Source organism: Mus caroli, chromosome 9 (genome assembly GCF_900094665.2).
Source record: "Mus caroli chromosome 9, CAROLI_EIJ_v1.1, whole genome shotgun sequence".
NCBI lineage: Eukaryota > Metazoa > Chordata > Mammalia > Rodentia > Muridae > Mus > Mus caroli.
Genome location: NC_034578.1, coordinates 101,249,207 through 101,275,616, shown reverse-complemented (window position 1 = coordinate 101,275,616; position 26,410 = coordinate 101,249,207). Strand labels below are relative to the sequence as shown.

General features: G+C 43.2%; 1 protein-coding gene across 1 annotated transcript in view; it reads left to right on the top strand.

Moving 5' to 3' along the window:
• Window positions 1-26,410, top strand: part of Col6a5 (collagen type VI alpha 5 chain) — a 105,612-nt gene that overhangs the window by 73,543 nt on the left and 5,659 nt on the right. Inside the window, exons 34-40 of the mRNA XM_021172713.1 lie at window positions 5,215-5,308; window positions 5,822-6,478; window positions 9,297-9,387; window positions 11,884-12,092; window positions 23,071-23,760; window positions 25,064-25,160; window positions 25,855-26,087. Of these exons, the coding sequence (XP_021028372.1) occupies window positions 5,215-5,308; window positions 5,822-6,478; window positions 9,297-9,387; window positions 11,884-12,092; window positions 23,071-23,760; window positions 25,064-25,160; window positions 25,855-26,087 (2,071 nt within the window). The remainder of the gene's footprint in view (window positions 1-5,214; window positions 5,309-5,821; window positions 6,479-9,296; window positions 9,388-11,883; window positions 12,093-23,070; window positions 23,761-25,063; window positions 25,161-25,854; window positions 26,088-26,410) is intronic.

Below are 26,410 nucleotides of genomic sequence, written 5' to 3'. Positions count from 1 at the left end.
GTGTGTGTGTGTGTGTGTGTGTGTGTGTGTGTGTGTGTGTGTGTGAGAGAGAGAGAGAGAGAGAGAGAGAGAGAGAGAGAGAGAGAGAGAGCTTCCTTGTATGTGATAAGAAACAACCAAAGGGAGGAAGGGTTTATTTATTTTGGCTTACAGGCCAATAAGGATGCAGTTTTATGGTGGGGAAGGTATGGTGGAGAAGCATGAGGCACTTCAGTAGGGAAGAAGAGAGATGACAGGAAGTGATGTTCAGCCTGCAAGCATCAAGGCTGGGCTCCAATGACTCATTTCTTCCAGGTAGGCTCCACCTCCGAAAGATTCAACAGCTTTACAAAACAGCACAGAGCATTCAAACACAGGAGCTAATGGGGAGTACCTCACATTCAAAACACACTGGGTTCTGGAGCTGGGTGGAGCCATCTCATTGCTCAGGAAGCTACAAAGATCTCTTCATAGACATACATCTCTATAATAAAGGGATAGGGGTATGCTTGCTCCTGATTCACACCACACACACACACACACACACACACACACACACACACACACACACACACACACAGAGAGAGGAAAATAGACACAGATACACATAAACTCACAGACACACACAGGCAAACAGATACATACACAGACACAGATACACACACAGACACAAACACAGGTACAGAAACTCACACAGACATACACATAAACACACAGGCACACACAGGCAAACAGATACATACACAGACACAGATACACACACAGACACACACAGATACACATAGGCACATACAGAGACAGACAGGTATACATACACAGATATACACACAGACAGACACACAGATACACACACACACACACACACACACACACACATTCTTTATGGAAGTAGGAGGCACAAAAGTTCCTGATAAGAAAGATCTCAGAAGTCAAGGTCTTCTGGTTCCTGTTTTCTCTTTCTAAGCTTCCCTGCCTCCATAATTTTGCTCTCTGAAAAAAACAAAACAAAACAAAACAAAAAACAAAAACAAACAAACAAAAAAACAAAAACCAAGTAAGACCTCTGCTCTGAGAGCCACATCTAGTTCTAGGATAGGAGAAATCTGAAGGATGTCAAATTCAGTTTATAGTCTCTGTGGGGACCACTTCCAGACCCCGTGGAGGTCCCAGCATCGAAGCACTCCTAGCTGCTCTCTGCAGAGCATTAACCCAGGCAGCTATATTTTATCACTCTTCTCTTACCACATAGCACCCTTTCTATTAATGCTAGCCATGTGTCCTGCTGGAACAATGCTTCCTGCAGTCATCACGTGTATTCCCTTGCCTCCATGTTCTTCCCCACTCCTTGGACCTCCTTCCTCTTCCCTAAGCCCCCTCTATGTACTTTTCAATTTTGGATTTTTATGTGTGTTTAAAAGATTTTGCCACAATGAGAGACTGGAGTGATGGCTCAGAAGTTAAGAGCAGGTGGCGCTCTTGCAGAGGACCTGAGTCTAATCCACGGCACCTATGTGAGGAAGCTCCCAACTGTCACTCCAGAGTGACAGTTATCAGGTACCTCTGGATCCTGAAGCCATTTGCCCTCAAGCACCCATACCCACACACCTCTGACACACCCACACACAAATGCACACCCCCACACAGAGACACATCCACACACAGAGACACCCTCACACAGATGCACACCCACACACAGAGACACCCTCACACACAGATATACCCACCACAGAGACACCCACACACAGATGCACACCCACACACAGATGCACACACATATACACAGATATACACCACCCATATAATTAGCACAAAATCATTACTCCTTTTTACTGATATGATAAAGAACATCCCACTGTTGTAACCAGTATATCTCTGTGTGAAGATAAATATTTTTATGTCGTTTTGGCCACTTTTTATCCTTATAAGCCACCTCAGACTCTTCACACCATTTTGAAATGGCTTCTTTTGACAAATTGATTTGAAAATATTATCTTGTCTTTTTTATCTCTGATCTGCCTCGATTGGGAACCGAATTTGCAGCATTCCCCTTGATGTCCCAGAAATGTATAAAAATGTTGCAAGTTTTGGATTGAGTCTCTAGAAAGCTGCTCTGCTCTGTGGAGTTCCCTCCAGTGAGCTGAATAGAATGAACAGCTATTAAGTACTTGGACATTCCCCTAAAGGGCTGCAGTTTTATTCTTGTTAGAGACTCTCTGTCTACGATAGATCATTTACCCCCTTCTGTCAAATTGTTCTAATCAAGAGAGGAAGAATGCGGTTTCCCTGACCAACTTCTTACTTTAGTCATGTGCCCATTTTGTAGCTCCCCATACAGTGATTTCTTAGGGAAAATTGTTTCTGTCTGCAGCACCTCTTCTTGCATAGTCTCCTTCTCCCCTCCCCCTTCCTCCCCCTTCCTCCCCCTTCCCCATCCTCCTCTTTTTGTCGTCTCCTCCTCTCCACCTTTTCCCTTTTCTCCCTCTTTCCTTCCTTGTGCCCCTTCCCCTTTTTTTCTCTCTTTGATCTGTTTCTCTCCCCTCGTGATATGCTGTTTAAATTGAATTCATGGACTCATGAAATTATCTTGCTTCCCCATCCTGGGAGCCGAGAGCAGACCCAGACAACAACCTGGCTCTTATGTTCTCTCTTGAACAAATCCAAATTGCAGATTATTTCTGTCGCTGCCCCCAAAGTGTTCTTTTTCAGTCGACAATATTCTCACTTGCTGTGGTTCTCACACTCCACCCACACCACTATTAGCAATGTAAGATAGCTGTGGACCCTGCCCATTCTTGGCAACATTTCCCCCACACTGATTCAGTACATGTTACATGAACAAATGTCTCGAACACAGCGGCCAACCAAAGTAATTACCCAAGTGTAGCTTAGTGAACCAATGGGTTCATTGGTGATCAGATGAGTGAGGGCTGTGGCGATTTGAATTAAGACAACGTCTACCACAGGCTCAGTATTTGAATCCTTGGTCTCAGGTGGTGGCACTGTTTGGGGAGCCATGGAGCCTTTAGGAAGTGTAGCCTTGCTGGAAGGAAGCATGCCAGGGGAGTGACTTTGAAAGACGGTAGCCTTACCCCACCTGTAGCTTGCTGTTTGCTGTGCATGGGGTTGAGATGTGATCAATGCAGCTTCTTGTTCCGGCTGCCGTCCTTCCTGCTGGCAGCCATGTCTTTTCACCTCTGCACACTCTAACCCTCGGGAACCATTGGCCAAAGACTCAGCTTCTTTGTCTAAGTTGCTTTTGGTCCTAGTACTTTATCACAGCCACAAAACAGTAACTAATAGAACGGGTTACACATAGACGCATGGGTGAGGGTTTACTTATGGTGCATAGGTGGGAGAATTACTTAGAGGAATGTGGGTGACACTCAAAAACACTGCATCACTGAACAGTCTCAGGCAGGTGTGGATGAACACTCCTCGTGAATGCATTGATGAGGACCCCATTCAGTCACTGCTTCTCTTCCTGAACACGCTAGCACCTCCCACAACCATATAGGCAGAATTACATACAACTGGAGTGGGTATTGAAGGCAGAAGTGTCTGGAATCTCTGGTGAGAGTCTAGTGACCATCCCTACCTCCTCCTCCTATGAGGAAGGTCAGCAGATCCAACCCTGTGGAGAGTCAATTGCTCACGAGTAATCACACCTGCTCTGATTAACATGGTAATGAGTGCTCCTTCCAGGTTAGTAGGTCCACAGCATCTCATTTTCCTGTGTGTTCTCTCACCTCATTGGCTGCTCCTCTTCAGTTTATCCTTCTCTCCCAGTTTCTAGGTAAATTTCACTGAAATGGTACCTAGCATTTACCATCCTTCCCACCCAACTCTGTTTTGAAAGGAAATGATTATCTCTCAAAGTAGAGACAGTTTACTTATTTTTATGTTTATGATGGCTCTACCACACTAGAGCATAATACAGAGACATTTTTATCTGTTCTGCTCATTTCAGTACCCCTAACATCAAAACTGTACCTATAACATTGTTGGCATTCAACCCATGTTTGTTGGATGCATGAATGAATGAACATAGAGCATGTGGTTTAATCCCATGAATCAATTCCTTGGTTCACAGAGCAAGTAGATGTGGCCAAAAATGGTCAGCCGTAGAGTGACACCCAAAGTGTCCAGTTTTATAAGAGTTAGAGTAGTAACATATAGCTCTCATTCTAAGGCTGAAATGATTACAGGTATATCCAGACACTCAGCACTTTCCAGAAAGGCAGAGGGCGTGGCTTTCCTCATCCCTCTGTGATCTGAGGGAGGGAGAAAAAAAAACTCTGAACAAAGCTGTGGGTTGAGGGGTTGCCTGTCACCAACAGGGAATGATATGTTCCTTCCACTGTAATAAAGGCATCTGCTTTGCATAGGACCATAAAAATAAAGGGCCCCAAATGAGGTATTGACTCAAAGATGAATGAATGATCATTGCATGTTGCCCATTTTGATGAACATTAAAGCAAAAACAGTAATCAAGAAGCAGATGGAAAGAGAATGAGGGGTAGTCATAGGAGAGACAATGGAGGACAGAGGGGTCATAGTAAGAATGTGAGTAAGCTCAATGACTTCGGTCTATTGCCGTTTGAAGGAAACTTCATTGTTGTTTGGGATTGAGAAGGTCCAGAAGGCATCACGAAGATGAACCTTTCTGATGGAGTACAGTAGGAATGTTCTGGTACCGCCACCTAAAATGACTGGTGGAAACCTATGAATAAACAGTTTCTGAAGGGCCCAACGTTAGAAGCTGACGCTATGTGTATTCCATTGTTAAACTCAGTCCAGCTTGGCAGTGATGGAGAGGAGATGCTAAGACTGGGGTAGAGGGATGCTTTGGCAGTTAAGAGCACTCTCTGCTCTTTCAGAGGGCCTGTGTTTGCTATCCAGCATCCACATGAGGACTTTTAACCATTTGTGATTCCCGGAGATTCTAACACCTTCTTCTGGCATCAAGAGCACGGGGCATGCATTCAGTGCATAGACAGACAAACGTGCAAAGCATCCAAACACATTAAAAAAAATCCTTATCATGAAATAGGGATGCTGATGGTGTGTGTGTGTGTGTGATACACATGGGGTGGGGGAGGGAATAAACCAAAAGATTACAATACAAAGGTAAAGTGATTGTGAGCATTTTTCAAGCTTTCCCTCGGGATTAGCACATAATTTCCTAGTAAAGGTTTAAATTGCACGAACAACATTTGCTTCTCTTTTTCACTGCAGTTTGATGACACTGGGACGTTTCAGGTGATTCCAGTCCCCCCAGTTGGAGACTATGAGCCACTGGAGAAGCTTCGGCGCTGCACACTTTGCTATGGTAAGATCGATGGGAACAGCTGACTGTGCAGGAGGCTAAATGCTTTCCCAGTGAGCTATTGGATTGGGCTTTAGAGAGAGGTTTCTGTTTATGACGGTAGGTTCTATTTTCAACTTTCCAGTTTTGGAAGGTACACTATGTCAGGATTCCAGTCTTTAGTGTTTATAGAGTTTCTGTGGAATGTGAAAACTGGTTTTGAAAATTACCTGACTGGTGAAGTCTCTCCGGGAACAGTGCTATAGTTTGTATCAAGAGTCTCTAAACTACTGAAAATACTTTCTATGCGAGTTTGGGCATGATTGTGAATTTCAGACACATACCACCTAAATCTGTTTTCATCAGAGACCCCCTGTCATTAGTTGCTAGTTGCCACAATTGTCCTGGAACCTTGGCCATTTCTTGTTATTTTAAGTGTGAAATAGAAGCATTGATACGTTCATTATTTCTTGGAAGCTCTCAGTGTCTTGTGCTGCTGCTGATTCCATGATGTATCATCTTTCTGTGCATTTTTAGACAAGTGTTTTCCAAACACCTGTGCGGAAGAGCCTTTCTTTCCTGAGAATTCCTACATGGATGTTGCATTCCTCTTAGACAATTCCCGTAACATCGCCAGCGATGACTTCCAAGCTGTGAAAGCGCTGGTGAGCTCAGTGATCGACAGCTTCCACATCACTTCAAACCCTTCAGCCTCAGAGTCTGGTGACAGGGTTGCTTTGCTGAGCTATTCTCCCTCAGAGAGTTCCAGAAGGAAGGGCAGGGTGAAGACAGAGTTTGCCTTTACAACCTACGACAACCAATCAATCATGAAGAACTACATCTACACTTCCCTCCAACAGCTCAATGGAGATGCTACTATTGGCCTTGCCCTACAGTGGGCCATGGAAGGTCTCTTCCTGGGGACCCCCAATCCAAGAAAACACAAGGTCATCATTGTGATTTCAGCTGGAGAAAACCACGAGGAGAAGGAATTTGTGAAGACGGTGGCTTTGAGGGCCAAATGTCAAGGCTATGTCATATTTGTGATATCTCTGGGCTCCACACAAAGAGATGAGATGGAAGAATTAGCCAGCTACCCACTTGATCACCATCTGATACAGCTTGGGAGAATGTACAAACCAGATCTGAATTATATTGTGAAATTTCTGAAGCCCTTTATATACTCGGTCAGACGTAAGTTATTATTCGGTTATTTTCCTTTGGTAATAATATTGATGATCTAAGATCAATATCATGAGATCTATAACTAATCCAAATATACAAATTAGGTAGTGACTGGGGGCAAAAGTGGGTGTATATCCTGAGTGCATCCTGCTTCTGCCTTGGGTGTAAGATGATGAGACTGTGCTATGGTAGAACATCTCTTGCCCAAATCTATGGAGTAAAAACATCAGAGTGGCTGGTGGTCTCCTGAACTGTGTTTTATCACCCAGAGGAAGTCTTAGCAGCTCTTAGAAAGTATGATGTAAGCATTTAAATGAGTTCATTTCCCAATCTTGGCACCGAGTGGAGAGCTGAGTGAGGGTGTGGTGTTGACCAATCATGTCTCATAGGGATGCTAAAAACCTGGAGGCAGCTCCTGTTCAGAAGGGCTTGGGTGGAGCCTGAGACCATTGGTCACAGGCGCCTGAGTAATGCCAGTGTTGTGGTTCACAGACCACACTTTAAGCACCCTGGCTCCAGTCCAGCATGCTGTAACGTGTTACCCTTGGGACACAGGCCAGCCCACGAAGTGATCAATGAGGCGCTAAGTTCAAAGACTGAGAGTAAGCACACTAGGAAGTTTTTGAAGAACTTGACAATGGTTGCTGGAGCATAAAAGTGCAGGGTCAGTGGACTCTGTGTCATCGGAAATGATAAAGAGTAACAGCGTTAGCCTGCTAAGGTTTAGAAAGAGCACTGTGTCCTGTCCAGAAATGCCTGGAACAGTTTTCTGATTCTTACTACTTACAAGTGCTGTTAATGTCAAGTAGGTAAACCTAGGGATGCTATAATCACTCTACTGTTCACAGAATGGACATCCAGCCCTCTGAACAAAAATAACCTAAGCCTGAAAAGCCAAGAAGTTTGTTGAGGAACTTGTGTGTTATTCTGCCTAATACAGAATTAAATACCCAAGGCAATTATCTTATAAAAGGGAAAGGTTTATTTTTGGTCATTGTTGTGGAGTTTACTGGCCAGAGTCAGGAAGCCTGTGCTTTGAGCCTTTGGCATATCATGGCCAGAGTGTGAGGGAAAGCAAATTTGCTTCCATCAGAAGCCAGGAAACAAGGCAGATGAGAAGGGGAGGGGACCCAAGGCTCTTCTAAGGGCGTACCCTGATGACCTAGGAACCTCACTTTAGGTCTTACCTCCTAAAGAGTAGGGTATCTCTCAGTAACCCTGCCCATGAGTTCAAGTCTACACTCTTGGACTTCTGGGGGACATTTACCAAATCATAGCACTGTCTTCTGGAAGACTCCAGAAAATGGAGCAGAGCCTGTTCTTTCTGGAATTCTTGCAGGTTTAGAATGAGGTTCAGCCCCCTGTTTCCCTAGTGTTGAAGGAATGTCCCCACTCCATAGCAGGAAAGTGTCTCCCATAATTCATACTCACTCGTCGAAGCCATTACCTGGGAATGTTAGATTATTGCCTTTAAATCTAACGTGGACTCATTTGGATGCCATAAAAAGGAATTTAAATAAGTGCTTTCAAATACATTTTGATGCCAACTTTTCAGCTGGATTAGAGCGTTTTATTTTATTTTATTTTATTTATTTTATTTTATTTTATTTTATAGTAATTCTTTCAGGTGTACACCACCGTACGTTACTCTGGTGCATACATATGAAGAACAGATGTGTAGTAGACATCCAGGTTATCCCCCAGACAACTTCTCATCTGAAAGAGACTTCCAAATGCTCAAAATTTAGAATGTTGACTTTTCGCCCCAGAGGCAGGGCTGTCTGTTGTTCCCCACACAGTACTGTCGTTTGTGCTCTCTAGATGGCTAACAATGTTGAAAGTTTTAAGAGACTCAGAGTAACTCAGGTCTGCAGGGCTGGGGAAGTGGCTTTGCAATTGAGCAAAGCTGACAGACTTGGACCCCCCAACTGTCCCTGCCTTCCTGAAGGAACGCACTTCATCTGTTGGACTTAAATGACTGCTCTTGCATTTTCTGATCCTTTGAGAACCTTTTCCCAAAGTGCAGGCTCCAGTTCTGGCATTTTTGCTTTTTTTCTGTTTAAAGCTGTGACATGATTCCTCCTTCTACTCATAGCCACTGTCAAAGGAACTAATCAGAGACACAGTCTCATTTTAGACAAATAGAAAATAAAAGTGTATCCCAGAACCAGAGAAATGAAACTGCAGAGATTCTTTGAGATGCTTTTGCGCTTGCGTCTTAGATCTTCACTAACCAAGGCCCAAATTTTCATCAAAATTTGTTTTCCTGCATGAGGAAAATTACAGTCCATGGTACACTATGCAGCTTATAGACTGCACAGAAAGAGCTTAAAGAGATGTATTGTGTTGGCAGTAAGTTAAGATCCTCTCTGTGGCCCCTTTTCTCATAGGAAATCAGTGTTCATTGGTGCAGAAGCAAAGAAATAATATCATGTAATAAGACACCATCTTTCCTATGTTTGAGCTGGTAGTTTAAGTCTGGGAGAAAAAGCCAATGAGAATCAGAATAGATTGTCTTTCAGATTATGTTAGCCTGAGCATGTAGTAGTCAGGTGTTCCTGCATTACAATGAGCCCGTCCCTGAGGGGTTAACCTTGAGCGTATTCCCATGACCCTTGTCACTCTCTGGCCCTCGGAATCCTCTGAAGTTGAAGTTGTGAATGCCGTTTCTTGTTATCAGTATTTTCCATTTTCACCTTGGCCAAACACTCTTGAAATGTGTTACTAACGTTTTATTGCCTTGAGAGGATTCCTGTCGGGCTTCTCTTTGCCTAGGAAACCCAATTTCTGGTTTGGAAATCAAACTATAACTTTGTTCCCTCCGTAGGCGGATTTAATCAGTACCCACCACCAATGCTGAAGGATGACTGCAGACTTGTTGAGTTAGAGAGGGGAGACACGCTGCCTCATGGCCTCAGGTGGGTAGTGGAGCTGAGCAGGCCCTTCTGTTTACAAGCGCTTGTTAATTGACCAATGGGTGTGTGCCTGGCTGATGGCAGACTATTAGGCAAAGGAATCTAACAAGGTCTCTGAGGTATAGGCTCTTCACAGTTTCTACCTTCCACAGCAGCAATCAAACACCAGTATGCTTTCCACTTTGAAGTTTAGTTTTGTTTTTTAATAAAACTGTGAATTTCATTAAATCTTGCCTTTAAAGGCATGGTTTCCTCAAAGGGGTCTGATAAACTTTAACCCTGACAAACAAACAAACAAAAGTTCACAGCTTATTCTTAACGTCACTGCCCAGAACCCCAGGCTCTGAGTTCTTTTTGTACTGGGCTGACCCATGTGAGCTACACCCTTTCACCTGCCTGGTTTCTGGTCATCTGCCTGGGCTCCCCTTCCTTCCCATAATAATGGTCCTGACTAAAGTGGCTCCCGTCTTTGAAACTAATTCTTACCTCACACCCTGTTCACAGTCCACAGCCTTAGCTGGGCATGGTGTTACACTCCCAAAACCCCAGTCCTCTGGAGTTGGAGGCAGGAGAATTGTGAGTTCAAGGCCAATCTGGGCTACTTAGAAAGACCATGTCTTTTTAACAAAACCAGCAGACAGAGCTCTTCCTGAGCCCTTTATACCTTCTCTAAGGTCCTGCGGCACTCACTCCACTGTCCAATCTCACTAGTTCTTGATCTGTGTCTGAGTTATTATTTCAACCTCAACACATCCTACAGAGGAGCTCGTAGCGCAATTGCACATGCAAACAATTTTCATTCACGTTGTATCTTAAGTACAAATAGAACAGGTGGTTGACTCTGGCCCCTCAGATACTGTGAGCGTCGCCCTTCTCGGTCGCTTTTAGCTGGAGCTTCACTGAACTGGATCCCTGGCCAAAGCTGGCCTAGGCCCATTGTTACTCCCTTATCTCAGACTGCATTAAGCAAGGCAGCTTCTCAGAGAAGGTACGGCTCCTTCCAGGTATCCAGAAGCAACTGGAATTCGTACACGTGCACACTTCTTTAATGCCAGATTCCGTTTATTTAGTAGGTTAGCAAGGGCGTGTCCAGCAGCCAAGCCCTTGGGAAGACAGGGCCACATTAATGTCCAGTTGAGCAGCTTCCCTTGAATAAGCCACAGACTCTTTGTAATATCTGTACATATCATAATATGAGTGATTCTTTCGCAACTACTAAACACAATCAATTTTACACATCAAATCTAAATAATCGAACATAACAATGCCATGCGGTGAGTGCTTTTGGTTTTCTAAAGCTGAACATTTGAATTTGTACACTATGACCGTGCTGCAGATGCGTCTGGGCTTCACTGGCCCCTGTTGTTGCCTGATAGCCTAGCTTCTTACCAGGGACTCACACACACACACACACACACACACACACACACACACACACACACACCCTGTATGTCATGATATCATTTGGCCTTCATGTATTCTGCCTCACAGCTAAATAATACCTCTGGTATTAAACGCAACTGCAAACAGTAAATTAAAAGTGACACTGTCAAGAATATGCTTGTGTATGCTTTCTGTTATCATCTAAATAAAGACATAATTCTAAAATCACGAAGAACCCTTAAACTGCCCATCTAAATGCTGGCCCCATTCCAAGGGTCTTGTCCGGAGCCTCGTTCCTCGCAGAACAGGGCTTTGTCCATTAAAAGCCTATTTTCTATGGTAACTGGGATCAGTCTGAGGTATAACAAGGATGTTCCAGGGGCTGCTTGATGAACGACATCTTCATAATTTATTGACAACTCTATGCAAATCAGATTTGGCTCATCCCAAAGGAATACTCCATAGGTTATAAGTGGACTCGAGGAAAGGAAGATCAAATGGAGACGAATTAATTGATTGAAGTTAATTTAGAATTTTCCAGCACCCAGTTTTTTTCTTTTTCCTGTGTATGTATGTGTATGCATATGGGCGTTCATATGTGGGGGTGCTGTGTATATGTGTGTATGGGGAGGCCAGAAGACAACCTTGGCTGCTGTTCCTTGGGCGTCATCCTCCTTTGTTTGGAGTCAGGGTCTCTCACTGGCTGAGCTCACTGAGTCGGCTGTGCTGATTGGCTGAGCTCACTGAGCCGGCTGTGCTGATTGGCTGAGCTCACTGAATCGGCTGTGCTGATTGGCTGAACTCACTGAGCCAGCTGTGCTGATTGGCTGAGCTCACTGTGCTGATAGACTGGCGCACCCCAGGAGTCCACTCAGCTTTTCCTCCTAGTACCTGCATTGCAAGCAAATGCCACTATGGTCAGCTTCTTCATGGGGCTTCTTGGGGGACCAAACTCAGGTCTTAATGCTTGCAAACCAAGCCCTCTACCAACTGAGCTACACCCCCCCGTTTTCTTTTAATAAATAACTAAAGAAACACATTAAAATGTTTGGATAATTTACTTGCATCTTTCTGACTCACCTGGATGCAGCTGAAACCCGCCTTTTCTTCATCTAGATTGACTGCTAAGCTGCGGGAGGTTCCTGCGAGCACAAACAGCCTGGCTGATCAAGAGCTGAACGCTGGGAAAGACTCATCTTTTGTGTTGGAGGATCACAGAGGCGACCATTTGGTTTACGTTCCAAGCCAGATGCTAGAGCCACATAAGTTAGTGAGCCACTATGGAAATGGCCGGGAATCTGTAGCAATGGCGAGTCTCACTTCTGGTAAGCACATGGGCCCATGAGGGAATCTTTTCAGTCACCCAGAGCCTTGACTTTTAATATTAGGATTGAATTCAATAAATTGAGGCTGGGCTCTGAAACAATTAAGGATGGTGGATTCAGTGGCAATTATCACAGCAACAGAAGTAGCGGATGACAGGTACAGCCATGGGAATCACTGAGCAAAGTCTCAGAAATGTCCATGATGGACTTAAAGAAATTAGAGCGTGCAATTCAGAAGGTTGGCATTATTCAGAACACGAAAATATAAAGAATATCAGAGCAAACACGAGATCAAAACAACCTCCAAAACTTGGCCTGGCCATTGCCCCAGGATTTGTGCTTACACAAGGTTTAAGTTTTATTTTTTCGAGATACCCAGAAATGGCAGAGTGTGCAACTCCCCCATGGCTTACTCTAAATATTTTAATGTCAACATTTTAATAGCTTTAAAACCAACTAATATGTAAGATAATAAACACATAAGATACATAAAGGTATCTTATTTTCATTTGAAAATGTGAGGGGCTGAAGAGGTGGCTCAGCGGCAGGGAGCATTCCTTGTTCTTGCAAAGGCCCCAAGCTTGATACCTGGTACTCACATGGCAGCTCACAGCCATCTGCAATTTCACTTGCAGAGGATCTGATGCCCTCATCTGGCATCTGCATGCACTGTACCCACATGATACACAGCCGTACATGCAGGCAAAATACCCATACACATAAAAGTAAACACATAGTTAAAAATTTTTTTTTTAAAACTGTGAAATGTCAAACAGACTACTCAGCCATCCAAACCCTGCATCTAGAATCTTCCAAAATAACCATCTGGCCAGGATGTTGCATTTAAGTATTGTATCCAATGCATCAGATGCATGACTAGAATATGCAAATATAAAAGGAAAAAGGTGGCCTTCACACCATATTATTGATTCTTTGAAGCTTCCTGGATAGCTCTTCTTTTTCTTAGATTTAACACTTGTGTCCCCATAAGTATTTCAGAAATATAAGCATTTGAACTTTACTTTTAAAGTAGCCAAACTAGCTTTTTTAAAGCTACAGTAAAGAATTTAAAAGCTAATCAATCTTCAGTTGAAAAATAAGCTGTGTTAGCTTTAAAAAGAAGATTCTCAGTAAACCTGAACATGTGATGTCTATGTATTAAGCCTGTATGTGACTTCATTAAGGCAATTTTAAACTCTCATGTCGGCATAGCCTGCACAAGAGAGTTAGGTGCTCTTTTAATAGGATAGTGTTGATTTTGTTTGTTCACTTAATGGTACGGGATTATGATTTTCCTCAAGGCACAGGAATCCATTCTCGCCTGGCTTAGAAGAGGGAGATGCATTTTGGCAGAGGGTCAACGTGGGAAAGGGTAGCGTGTGATGGCTTTGTTAGAGGTGACCATTCCCAAGTCTTAGAAATGGATCAGAGAAAGCAGAGGAGAGAGGGAGAGAGAGAGGGAGAGAGAGAGAGAGAGAGAGAGAGAGAGAGAGAGATGCTGCAACCATCATTACTGATACAATAATAGCAATTTAAGAAGAAAAGAAAGATTTTTCACTTGGCTTTCCAGATGTCTGAACAGTTCAGGGCCTTGCAGCCACTGTGGGGTTCAGTTTGGTTAAAGAAATACCTGTTCACATTTCTATCAGGAGGATAAAAAGTAAACGATTACCCCACCAAAGTTCTGAAGTGTGTGTGGGGGGATTCCTGTAATGGATTGTGGGTAGTGATAGTCTGGGAATAGTGTCTCAGGCCCCGGGATGTCATGTTTATGTCTTTAGTCCTATAAATAAGTCTGAGTCTCAAATGTCTGTCTGTCTGTCTCTCCCCATACTGCCATCACTGCCATGCCTTACCCTGCCCTGCCCCTCCCTGCCTTTCTCTTCTCTCTCAAATCTTTTGTAGCCAGTTGCCAAAAACCTGCTAAGGACTTACTGTATGATGTGCTTTCCTTCTGGGGTCAGTTGTGATTCCAAACCTTTAGTCACTGAGAGCTAAGCCTTCGTAAGTTCCAGATGCATGGTACAAATTAGTTGATAACTTTGATGAGTGCCTCCATATGCTGTGTCTACCACTCATTTATCATGTAATTCTTGCAGCTGATGGCTGGCCTTTCTGTCCTTGAATGGAGAGGCTTGAGGGAAAGTCTGTGATCTCAAGCATTTAAGAATTTTATACTTCCTGTGCCCTGTTGGCTGGCAGCAGGTTGTCACCCTCTTCCACAAGATACCCAACCCCTGCCTGTCTCCCCCAGCTAGCCTCTCACTTAGCTGCTTCTGCCTGCTCCGGCTTGCACTGGGCTCATCCCCAGTCCCACTCTATGAGGCTATATGGATTCTATATGGTCTCTGGTGTGAGATCCACTGTTCACGTGACTCTTACAGTGAGGCCCCTCCCTTCTGGCAGAAGCACCTGGGGATTCACTAGCAACGAATCCTGTAAGTGTCCATTCTGGACCGAGTCAATCATTTGGGGGTAGTGGAGCCCCCAAAATGATGTTTAAATGTTTGTGCATTTGTTTCTTTGTTTAGTGTGTGTGTGTGTGTGTGTGTGTATGTGTGTCTGTGTGTGTGTCTCTGTGTGTGTATGTGTCTCTGTCTGTGTGTGTCTGTGTGTGTCTGTGTCTCTGTGTGTGTGTGTGTGTCTGTGTGTGTGTGTCTGTGTGTGTCTCTGTGTGTGTGTCTCTGTGTCTGTGTGTGTGTCTGTGTGTGTGTTGCAATAACCATTGTGTATGTAGAGGGTTAGAGGACAACTTGGCCGGAGCTAGTTTTCCTTATACCACGTGGGGTCTGAGGATGTAACTGCGGTATCTGGAGACTTGTTTTTTGCAATAGCTGAAGAGGGATTCTGGCATCTGGTGTGAGTGGAGGCCCGCAGCATCTCCATCTGCCCATTACTGCCCCATCATTACTCCAGGATCTTAATTTAAAAAAAACAAAAACAAAACTCAAAGGAACCATAAAATGATAATAAAATTTTGAACATAAACCTTCAAAAGCATTTATCAAACAGCTTTTTTTTTAGTGTTGAATGCATCCTTTGTCTCCCTGGATTTATTCAACTGCATGTTCTATTTTTTCACATGGTATCATGTCTAACATTGTCCAAATTGCTATAAACTCCATCCTGATTTTTCTAAACACTCTCATAAAGTCCCTTCAACAAATGGATATATTTAGTTATGGACCTCTTCTTGAACATGTCATTTGATTCTGACTTTTGCTGCCACATATTCAACTTGCACATACATGCACTTAAACTTAAATCTGCATTGGATGGCAGACTTGGCTTCCGAACCATCCCTGGAATGTCAATCAGCTCATGTTCTGCATTGCATCAGCCTCTGGTCACCTGCACCGTAGACCTGACTGTGTGTGGTTGGTGATGGCTCCGTGGTCACTTATAAACGGTGAAGTACATTCATTTACCAAACCTGAAAACAACGTAAATTGCATCATTATTTTGGAGAGTTACTTTCAAATAATTTTGGTGATATAGTTCTGGTATTTAAAATTTTTTTCCTATTTAATTTTTAAAACTTGCTTATAATAAACCCACCTAGAAACATAAAGCACAGAGTAACTTCATTTAAAACCGAAGGGCATGTGTCTGCAGGTGGTTTGGGTACAGTGCTTCTCCAAAGAGGCAGTGCTTCTCCCCAGGAGGCAGGCCTTTTCTGCCGACTCTTGTTTCTGAGCACAAAATGGTTCAGAAGTGATGTTATGACGATTTAAGAACCACCTAGAAAAATCAAGGCCAAGAAGAACATTGGTCCTATTTTCAGGGGAAAGAATGAAATCTGTTTTCAAGTTTTGTCTACTTAAACGAGAAGAGGTTCTCACCCAGAAAAACACGGGGCATGTAAGGGTTTCTGTTTCCCCATGACATGTTAATGGCATGCAGTGGTGTGCACAAGCTGTGCCTGCCTCCCCTGCCTTCCTGGCCCAGCCCTGGGACCCTGGCCAGTGACCTCACCAGACAGAGGGGAGGAGAGGCCTGGGCTGCGGGTGTGAGATGGAGAGGCTCATAAAGTGCTGCCAAGTTCTCTGCAGATAAGCCTGCGAGAACACAGTGGGCTCGTCACTTCTGGGGCCTGAGTGAGCGCGTCTGTAAGTTAGGCCAACAGGCTGCATTTTCTTTTCTTATCGAAGTTCTGAAGAATTTACCATTGCAGGGAGGATTTTCGTAGCCCTAGGAGTTTTCTTCTTGTTTACTTATAAAGATTAAATTTGTGAACACTTTAATTTGTTGTGAGCTTTGCAAACTATTCCATTTTTTTTTTCTTCTCAAAAACCTCATGGAATTGTCGTGTATTAGCATGGCGCTTTGTAGAGAGGAACGGAGTGGTGGAGAAGAGCCGGGGTCACAGAATTAAAAACAGGTAGAAATAAGGCTCCAGCTCCTATGACCTGACCATAACCACCGCTCTGCAATGCCCACTGGAGGAAAAGGAAGGCCAATTTTATTTATGTCATGACATAGTTTTAGAAGAAAATATTCCCTCATGGCCTCTGTCAGAGAGAATGCCAATAGACTGAAGACGACTTTCTTCTCATCAGGTCCCTGAGCCTTTCTCGCCCTGGTTAGTGTGTACTTCACTATTTCTGCCCTACCCTGATATTTGACGACTCCTCCTTCTGAAGGAGTCAGCCATTGGGACAGATTTGGGATAGATTCTGTCTCTACTTCTAGGCTTTCGTTTCTTGGCTAAATCACCGGACGTCTCCAAGCTTAGGTCTGCTTAGGTGTGAATTGGGAGCAGCGGCAATCCCAGTCTCCTGCTAAAAGGATGTTTTGATGAGAGAAGATATGTGGAGATCTGACCCCAAGGCCTGAAGTGGATGGAATACTTGGTGTGGTATCAGAAAGCAGAAACAGAAAGCATCGCCAGTGCTTTCAAATGTTGGGAAAACGGTGAACTTGAACAATACCAGCGATATGGACCTCTAAGGGCTGGCTCAGTGGTTAAGAGCTCGCTGGCCGACTTGTCAGAGGACTTGGGGTTTGTTCTCAGAATCACATGGTGATTCATAATCTTCCTGTTACAAGGGATCCTACACCTTCTGGCCTCTTTGAGCACCAAGCATGCATGTGGTACATAGACATGCATGCAGGGACACACACACATTTTTTAAAAAGAAGGAAGTCAGAAATTATTCACATGAATAGAACTCAATACATATATTAGCCTCATAGCACATCCTTTTTAATCCCAGCACTTGGGAGGCAGAGCCAGACAGATCTCTGAGTTTGAGGCCAGCCTGGTCTACAGATCAAGTTCTAGGATAGCCAGGGCTACACCGAGAAACACTGTCTTGAAAAGCAAATAAACAATGTAAAAGCAAGACAACAATAACAATAAACCCCAAAAGAGATAAAAAGAAAAGAAAATCCCATGGCTAATTTTGGCACTGGTACATTCCAAGGCAGCCCACTGGATAACTCACAAATGTCGATGAGATTTTCCACAAATGTCATGACAGACAACCATACTGATTCAGCACACTCGTCCTGTCCAGAGGTCTCATGCCCTATGATGCTCCCTGCTCCCTAAATTTCCCTTCCACACCCCCACTTGGCTCAGTGATGCACATCTTTGATTAAAGTTCGGCTTCTCTCTGGGGAGTACTTCCTAGGAAACCTGACCACGTCACTCATTCCATCCAAGTCTTATGCATGGCAGTGAGCCAGTTATCACCCCTCTGCCCTTTTAACTCAGTTCTTCCACAGAACTGAAGGCAAGAATTTAGTTATGCTGACATTTGGAGAGAATGTTGAGCATTGCGGCGAGCTGTGTGCAAGTTTTATTTAGGCTCCTGCCAGGTTTTCTTAAAGAAGAAATATTTCTGAAGCCTGAATCTTCCCAAATAACATGAATTTAGACCCAAAATAGAACAATCCTACCTTAGGGTTGGACTAAATTTTGAGTTTTCAAAGCATGGTCATCTATATTTAGTTTCTTTGATTTTTTTTTCATGAAAATCTAAGTTCAGAGGGAACCTATTTTTAAGGGTTCCTTGTAGGTGGTTTGTGCCTCTTTAGAAAAGGATTTGTTGTTGGATACTTGGAGGAGGGAAATGAGATTTTAGTTTATTTATAAAAATAAAACTAAAAATGAGATAGTGATATTTCTAGGCATGCACGGAATGGCATTTTACTACTCCGGTCAGTCAGTCCTTCCTCTCCTACTGTAGCATCTGTGCAATCATGGCCTCTGTGTTTATGGAAGTCTGCTGGTTGGCCCCTAAAAAGATGGATAATCAAGCGTTGGAAACCAGAGCTGTTGCTGATAACACAGATCATGGTCAGTCAGGTCCAGAACTGCGAACTCCCAAAATGCAGAAAGCCCATTCTCCTCTCAGTACAGTCAGTCCCTCATGTGCTGTGGCTGTGACCTGCAGAGATGGTTTGCACTGTCAGCAAAGAGCGCTACAGGACACACTTCTAATCTGCTGATCAGCAGTTTAATCAGGACTTTCATCTGGAACGTACTCATTAAGAACTTCAAACTGGGTTTCTGGTGGGGAATGAGACCCCTGTACATTCCAAGCAAGCTTATGAAGTGCCAAATCCTGTTGGTTTCTATAAATGTACTATGAACCTAGTACACGTGTGACCAGTTCTTTATGCTTGGAGAGAAACAATCACCCCCCTACACACACACACACACACACACACAATGATCAGTATTTTATAACAGAGCCTCTCAGGTAGAATAGAGGGGCCAAATCCAGCATAACCAACAGAAAAGAAATCCCACACAGATGAGACAACAGTTAAGACAATAGGCTGGAGAGCTGGCTCAGTGGATAAGAGCACTGACTGCTCTTCCAGAGGTCCTGAGTTCAATTCCTACAACCACATGATGGCTCATAACCATCTGTAATAGGATCTGATACCCTCTTCTGGTATGTCTGAAGACAGTGACAGTGTACTGATATACATAAAATATGTAAATAAATAAATAAAAAAAGAAATACACTGGACTTTAGGAAGCTCCTGGGAGATAGAGAAAAGGAGGTGAGTAGCAGAGCCTCTGCTTTCCTCACCTAAGATTCTGTGTGGCGTGAGAGAATTTTAGGGGACCCTTATGAGTTCTCAGAGATGAGGAAAGAGATCTGAAGGCACAGGGAGACCAGGAGCTAAGGTTCACAGGATAGGGGAGAGAGCTGCACAGAGAGAACTCCAGAGATCTGTGGATGCTCTCCCAGCTACGCCGCTGGTGAGTGTGTGCGCGTGTGTCCGCCCACATGAGCGCACTCTCACAGAGGAGGACACTTGGTGACCTGCTCAACACCTGCTCAATCAGTCTTTGCCTGACTTCTTTCAGGATCTCTCAGGGATGGAGCCAGGGTGGCAGCCAGTGAGCCCCAGAAACCTCCTGTCTCTGCACCCCACAGTGCTGGGGTTACAGGTGCAGTCACAGCCAACCTTTTACCTGGGTGCCAGCACAACAGGAGCCTTTACCCACTGAGCCTCTTCTCCAGTGCTCAAGTAGCATCTGTAGAGAGGAAGACCATCGTGTTAGGGGAACAGTGCACCAGCGAGGAGGTTAAGGGCAGGCAGCCTCGATCTAACAACAGGAAAAAATAGCAGGCCACTTGAAACTATAGCAATGGAAATTACTCAAATGAAAAAACGTTCAATAATTAGAATAAAAAAATCAGTGAGTCTCCATATTCCCTCAATATCTGAGAGAGAGAGAGAGAGAGAGAGAGAGAGAGAGAGAGAGAGAGAGAGAGAGAACAAGTGCATGGTAAAGCAACATTATCAGCTAAAGTAAACTTCTTGGCACTTCCAGAACATTCCACCCAGGAGCAGCGTGTACATTCTTTTGTAATGCTCATGAAATACTTGCCAAAATAGACCATGTTGTGTTCATGCGTTGGGACAATGTTTGAGAATGTTAAAGGATTCAAGTCATAGCAAGAATATTTTCTGACCCAAATAGAACTAAAGTCAAAATGATTAGCAGAAGGATCTTTGAAATATCCCTAAATCTTTAGAAAAGTAAATAAAACACTTTAAAACAATCCATGGCTGAAACAGAGATCAATAAAGAAATCAGGAAGGATTTGGGGAGAAATACAAATGAAACAGACATTCCAGATCTTCCAAGACCCCACTAAAGCATAATTAGAGAATTTTAATATCAAATGCTTATACTGATGAAAAAACAAAAACATGAATAACTTCCAATCAGTCACCTCAATTTCCATTTTAAGAAGCCAGAAACAGAAAGACAAGCAACCCCAGAGTGGGCTGAAGGAAGCAATAACATTTAAGGACCCAGTGAACAAAAAAATGATAAAAATCAGTAAAGCCAAGAGTCAGATCTCTGAGATCAATAAAACTGACAAAGCTATAGAATCAGACTCTCCAGAAAAGGTAGACACAAATAACCAGTGTTAGCAGAGAGAGGAGGCATCTTCTGTATTCTACAGCTTTCAAAAGGGTTACAGGACGCAATGAACCACTTTTACATATAAATTAGACACAGTGTCTGACAATATGAAAGTCACCACAAGAAGAAATAAGCTAACTAGCTTGTCAGAATGATTGGATTTGTACTTGGAGTTTTCCCATGATTTTACCACAAATTCAACAAACCTCCTAAGAAATGATGAATATCAATTCTTTTAAAAAATATTTCTTTGAGACAGGTTTTCTCTGTGTAGCCCTGGCTGTCCTGGAACGCACTCTGTAGACCAGGCTGGCCTCGAATTCAGAAATCTGCTTGCCTCTGTCTCTGAATGCCAGGATAAAAGGCGTGCGCCATTACTGCCTGGCCATGAATATCAATTCTATGCCAACTTTTCTAGGGAATTGAAGAGGAAAGACTATTTGCCAACTCATTCTTTGAAGTCATTTTAACACCAAAAACCAGGCAAAGAAATTACCTGAAAGGAAAACTATATACAACCATTGCATTGTTTTTTAAAGTTAGATTCATTTATTTGTGTATCTGGGTATTTTATCTGTGTGTATATATGTGTACAATATATCTGCCTGGTGCCCGTGGAAGTCAGAATTGGGTATTAGATTCTTTGGAACTGGAGTTACTGATGGCTGTGAGCTACCCTTTGGGTGCTTGGAACTGAACCTGGATCCTCTACAAGAGCAACATGAGCTCTTAACTACTGAGCAATTTCTTAAACCACTGGAATTTTTTTTTTTTTTTTTTTTTTGAGACAGGATCTCACTATATAGCTTTGGCCTGGGACTCACTTTGTAGGCCAGACTGACCTTAAACTTACAGAGATCTGCCTGTCTCCTGAGTTCTGGGATTACAAGAGTATACTACCATACCTGGTCTAGACCACCATTCCTAGTTAATATAGATTCAAAAATTACTCTAAAAAGGGATTAGCAAGTCAAATCCGAGAATAGACAAAAGGGTAGTGTGGATTTGCCCCAGGTTCATTTGAACATTCAAAAACCTGTCTAATAAAACATTTCCAGTATTAATAAAAATCATTTGTACTAATCGTGTGTTTGTTGCATCCTATCTTGATACTAACTTTTATAGTATTAATCTAGTATTGTTGGTTCATTTACTGTTTGGAGACTAAATAGAACACTAAATGTGAGACCTTCTACTAACAGGTTGAGCAGAAATAGAAATCAATACGTCTTTCCCCAGTTAGAAAGCTACTGATTGTTCGAGTGTGCTTACAAACACACTTCTTTCAGAGAGAAAGGACACTGGCCATTTACTTCTTGTCTTACAGAGCTGATGATTCCCCCATTTCCCCATCCGGCTGCCTCTCCCAGGAGTGTAGAAAGCTTTCACAGTCCTATAGATTTAAAGCAATATCACTGGGAGTGATGGTCTGCAACAAAGGAGCTTGCATCTGAATATAAACTGAGAGGGATGGAGAGATGGGCCAGGGGAAAGGGAGCCTTCCTTGAAGGTTGGGACCCAGCACTCATGTAAAAGCTGCACATGTCAGTACTCAGCTGTAACACCAGGGCTGGGGTATAGGTCAGGTGGAAGTAGGGCATGGAGACAGGTGGGTCCCAGAGCTCTTGAGCCAGCCAGTCCGTCTAGCTGCGAAAGCAAGGGCTGGGTTCAATGAGAAACCCTGTCTCAAAAAGGTAATGGGGAGAGTGATAAAGGAAGACACTCAGTTCCAATATCTATTGGAATTCCAATATTCCTCTTCACATGCATGCCCGTAGCAAGTACAGTTTTACACACACACACACAGAGAGAGAGAGAGAGAGACAGACAGACAGACAGACAGACAGACAGACAAGTGTGTAAATTGGGGTATTAATTTCTTCTCTGAGAATGCTTTGTGGAAAGAAATTAATGTTAACTGATTTAGGCAGTGCTTACTGATACTGTTTGACCTTCCTCATGATGTGAGTTCCTTGTCTAGTCATGGGCTGATAGCCACCACTCACAGTACCCAAGTCTTAAAGATTGTCATATCTTACAATCAGCAAGGTTCTAAAGTCAGTACTGACTTATACCTGCCCCATGATGTTGCTTTATGGATGTTGCTTTTATCTACCATATATGCCAGCACATGAGTTGTAACTTTGACATCTGTACTTTCTCTTGTGTTTACTCCTTGTAATTAAATAGTCAGTAGATGTGAATGCATGCTGCAGGATTTGTAACCATGAGGAAGAGCTAAAATTAGGCATATATTTCTCTTCTTACATTGAGATGTTTTGGAGTCAAATCAGTCATTTCAGAAAAACATGAAGTTGGTAGCAAGTAGGTTTCTTATGTGGCACCATGTGTCAAATAGAAATAATTCTGCACCAAGTAAAGGCAGATTTGAAGAATGTATTTCAGGACAAGTACTGAGATTAATTAGTGATGCCTGCTAATATATTGATTAGTGGTGTCTGTCATGGTATGGGAATGAAGAGTAGGAGCATCCCATGGCATGTGTTTACACTCATGTCTTAGAGTTTCAAGTTAACCCTTCCACCACTAGTGACTAAAGTTATTCTGTTGCAGAACATGAAAGTCATGGTAGAGAAGAACTGGGTCTTGCTCATGAGCCTGGGGATGCTTCTCTTCAAGAATATTACATGGACGTGGCTTTCCTCATAGATGCTTCTCAACGAGTAGGAGGACGTAACGAGTTTAAGGAAGTGAGAACTTTTCTAACGTCAGTACTGGATTACTTTCACATCGCCCCAGCTCCACTGACCTCTGTCTTAGGAGACAGAGTGGCTGTCCTGACCTACTCTCCCCCAGGCTATCTGCCAAACACTGAAGAATGCCCAGTCTACCTGGAATTCGATTTGGTCACTTACAACACTGTACACCAAATGAAGCATCATCTCCAAGAGTCTCTTCAGCAGCTCAATGGCGATGTTTTTATTGGGCATGCCCTTCAGTGGACAATTGACAATGTCTTTGTAGGAACCCCCAATCTGAGGAAAAACAAAGTTATCTTTATAGTAACTGCAGGTGAAACCAACCCTTTAGACAAAGAAGTTTTAAGGAATGCATCTCTGAGAGCCAAGTGCCAAGGCTACTCCATATTTGTATTTTCCTTTGGTCCGATACACAATGACATGGAGTTAGAAGAATTAGCAAGCCACCCCCTGGATCATCACTTAGTCCGGCTTGGCCGGGTACACAGGCCAGATTTGGACTATGTCATCAAGTTCATCAAGCCATTTGTTCACTCGATCAGACGTAAGTCACTCAAGCCTCTCTCCTTTGTTGCTTTATTGATGTCTCTGTGTGCAGTCAATCAGTCTACTTAATCAAATGCATGTCATTTTAGTAGAGAGTGGTAGGATGTGAACAGGAGTCAGTGAGAGAATCTCAGAGAAAAGCCTGTTCATGTTGGGTACAGTTCTAGGCAGGAGATCCTCAAAGACTTGAAAGATTTCCTTTAAGCCTGACTTCTGAACATTTGCTAAGTGTTTGGTTCTCTGACTGGCTACATCAGTTAATCTTCAGCATAGCCCTCAAAGGGATGAATTCAGATCCCTTTTCTATAAAGGAATAACTAAGGTTTGAATACACTAAATAAATTTCTCAAAAGTTCATAATTAATGCATGGTAAATTCTAGACTCAACCCCTCACATTCTGACCCTAGGACTATATTCTTTTCTATTAAGCTGCACTTTAGTTACTAAACCCTTAACAAAGTGTACTGTTATAATAAATAAAACCCCTACTATCACTACCTCCACTTTTCCCAAGGACATCTGGTCTACCTTGTCAGCCTTGGTTCTGACTTGAATTCTTATGATTTATAGGTATAGCTATTTTCTAGAGCCTCTCTGCAAGATCTAGCTTAAATGCAACCACATAGTGATTTGAAATGTGTCTCTCCACTGTGGCTCTCTGAGAGTAGCTACTTTAGCTTCTGACCTTGGCATTGTAATTTTAGACAGAGGTATGGAATAGGCTAAGTTTTTAGAAGTGTCAAACAAGTCTTGGCCTGTGCTAGGAATCAGGACAGAGCAAAACCCATGCTGTGTAGTTATCTGCAGTGGCTTGGAGCTTGCTAGGGTTAACCAGGATTTTGGGAGTTCTGGCACACACACAATCCCAGGACTCGGCTTAGAGTTAGGAACCATGGAGTTCAGGCAATATATTTACTACTGAGTCAAAAACAGTGCCTTCTTTCAACCCCAAGGTAGAAACAGGGAAGACAACTTCAATGGCCAACAGAACCTATTAAGAAGAGCCTCCATTTCTTGGGTGTGGGATGAGGGGGGAATAGATAACAGGAGGAATGCAGAAATGTCCTTGAATTGAATCACCAAGCATGGGAACTTTTAATTCAATTATTGCTGTATCTCATTGACTTGGCAAGAACAAGGTCTTCCAATGCCAGCATGCCGACTTTGCAAAGTCCCTCACAAGATTAATTTGTTTTTTTTTAAAGAGACTTCCATCTCCAGGAAAAGATGAGTTGACTTTTTGGGTGATAGGCATTATGTGGGAAGGTAAAAACTGGACTAAGAATTCCACTGTCTCCAGGTGCTATCAACAAATATCCCGGCAGAGACCTGCAAGCCAAGTGTGATAATCTCACCTTCCCTGGCCCAGAGAATGCTGGCACAGAAGACAGTGCATTGTGAGTTAAGAAATCCATTCTCAGATGTGGGGAGTACTGCCCAGGAAACAATCCTTGAGAATGTGAAGTGGTAACTGGTCCAGCATTAGTGGGTCATAATCTAAGGATATGAAGTGAATGGCATTTTCATTTCAGGATGTAGGATTTGGGCTGAGCAAGGGTTTTTTTTTTTTTTTTAAATGTTGTGTTGGTGATGATGTCACTGGCTAGCAGAAGGCAGAACACAATCTGTATTATACAGGAGGTCCACATTTTATATTGCAATCAACCATATACATTGCTTTTATTAAAACTATCTCATATTGATAACTATATAATGCAACTCAGATTGGCTACTGCCCAAGAAAAGCTTACAGGTTGGAAGAAAAAAGTGACAGAAACCATCCTGCCTTTCAGGAAGCTCATGTCAGAGCTGCAGGAATGATTCTGACTTTGCAAAGCAAAAACCCCAAGTCCCCAATAAAACTTTAGTGATGAAAACAACATTGGTGTGGAATCCTAGACCTCTGAGACAACTATGTGTCTAATTCTCCTTCTGGATATTAGAAAATCGCCCTTGCATCCACAGACCCCACGAGGACTATTCCTATCACGTGCATAAGATGGATTTCTGTTCTGGTATGTGGCTAGATTTGCACTTAATCTTACACAGGACTTGGCTAACCACTTTGATTACTTTTCTCCTTCATCCCAGACTCATCCCCGAGGTGTACAGAATCGAGGCAGGAGAGAGTGAGCTGTCTGGAGACTCTGGATCTCAGGAGCAGCATTTCTTCCTCCTAGGGAACAGTCATGGTAACCATTCAGAAAGCGCTGCTGATCTGATGCAGCAGTTGTACCTGCTCCTATCCTCCGGGGAACTGATGGTGAATGATAAGGAAGAGCCTTGTTCCGCAGAGACCCCAGCTCCAGTGAACAGCAAACAAGGTAGTCTGTAGCGTCCTCATTGGAGGCCCTGAAGTGCTCTTGTCTGGCTGGTCTTTTCCCAGGAGGTTGAAAAGCATGACGGCAAGAAGTAAAGCAAGAAGTATAGCAAGGAAATAAAAGAGATGCTGCTGATCTAGGAACACAGGGAACACCCTGAGATAAGAGGGCAAGGGAGATAAAAATCTCAGAAAGGTAGGAAGGGAGCTGATGTGTTCAGAACAGAGAAGAAAGTAGCTCTGAGGATTCCTATGGAGTCAGGGAGCTGGGAGGCAGGTGTGTGTGTGTGTGTGTGTGTGTGTGTGTGTGTGTGTGTGTGTGTGTGT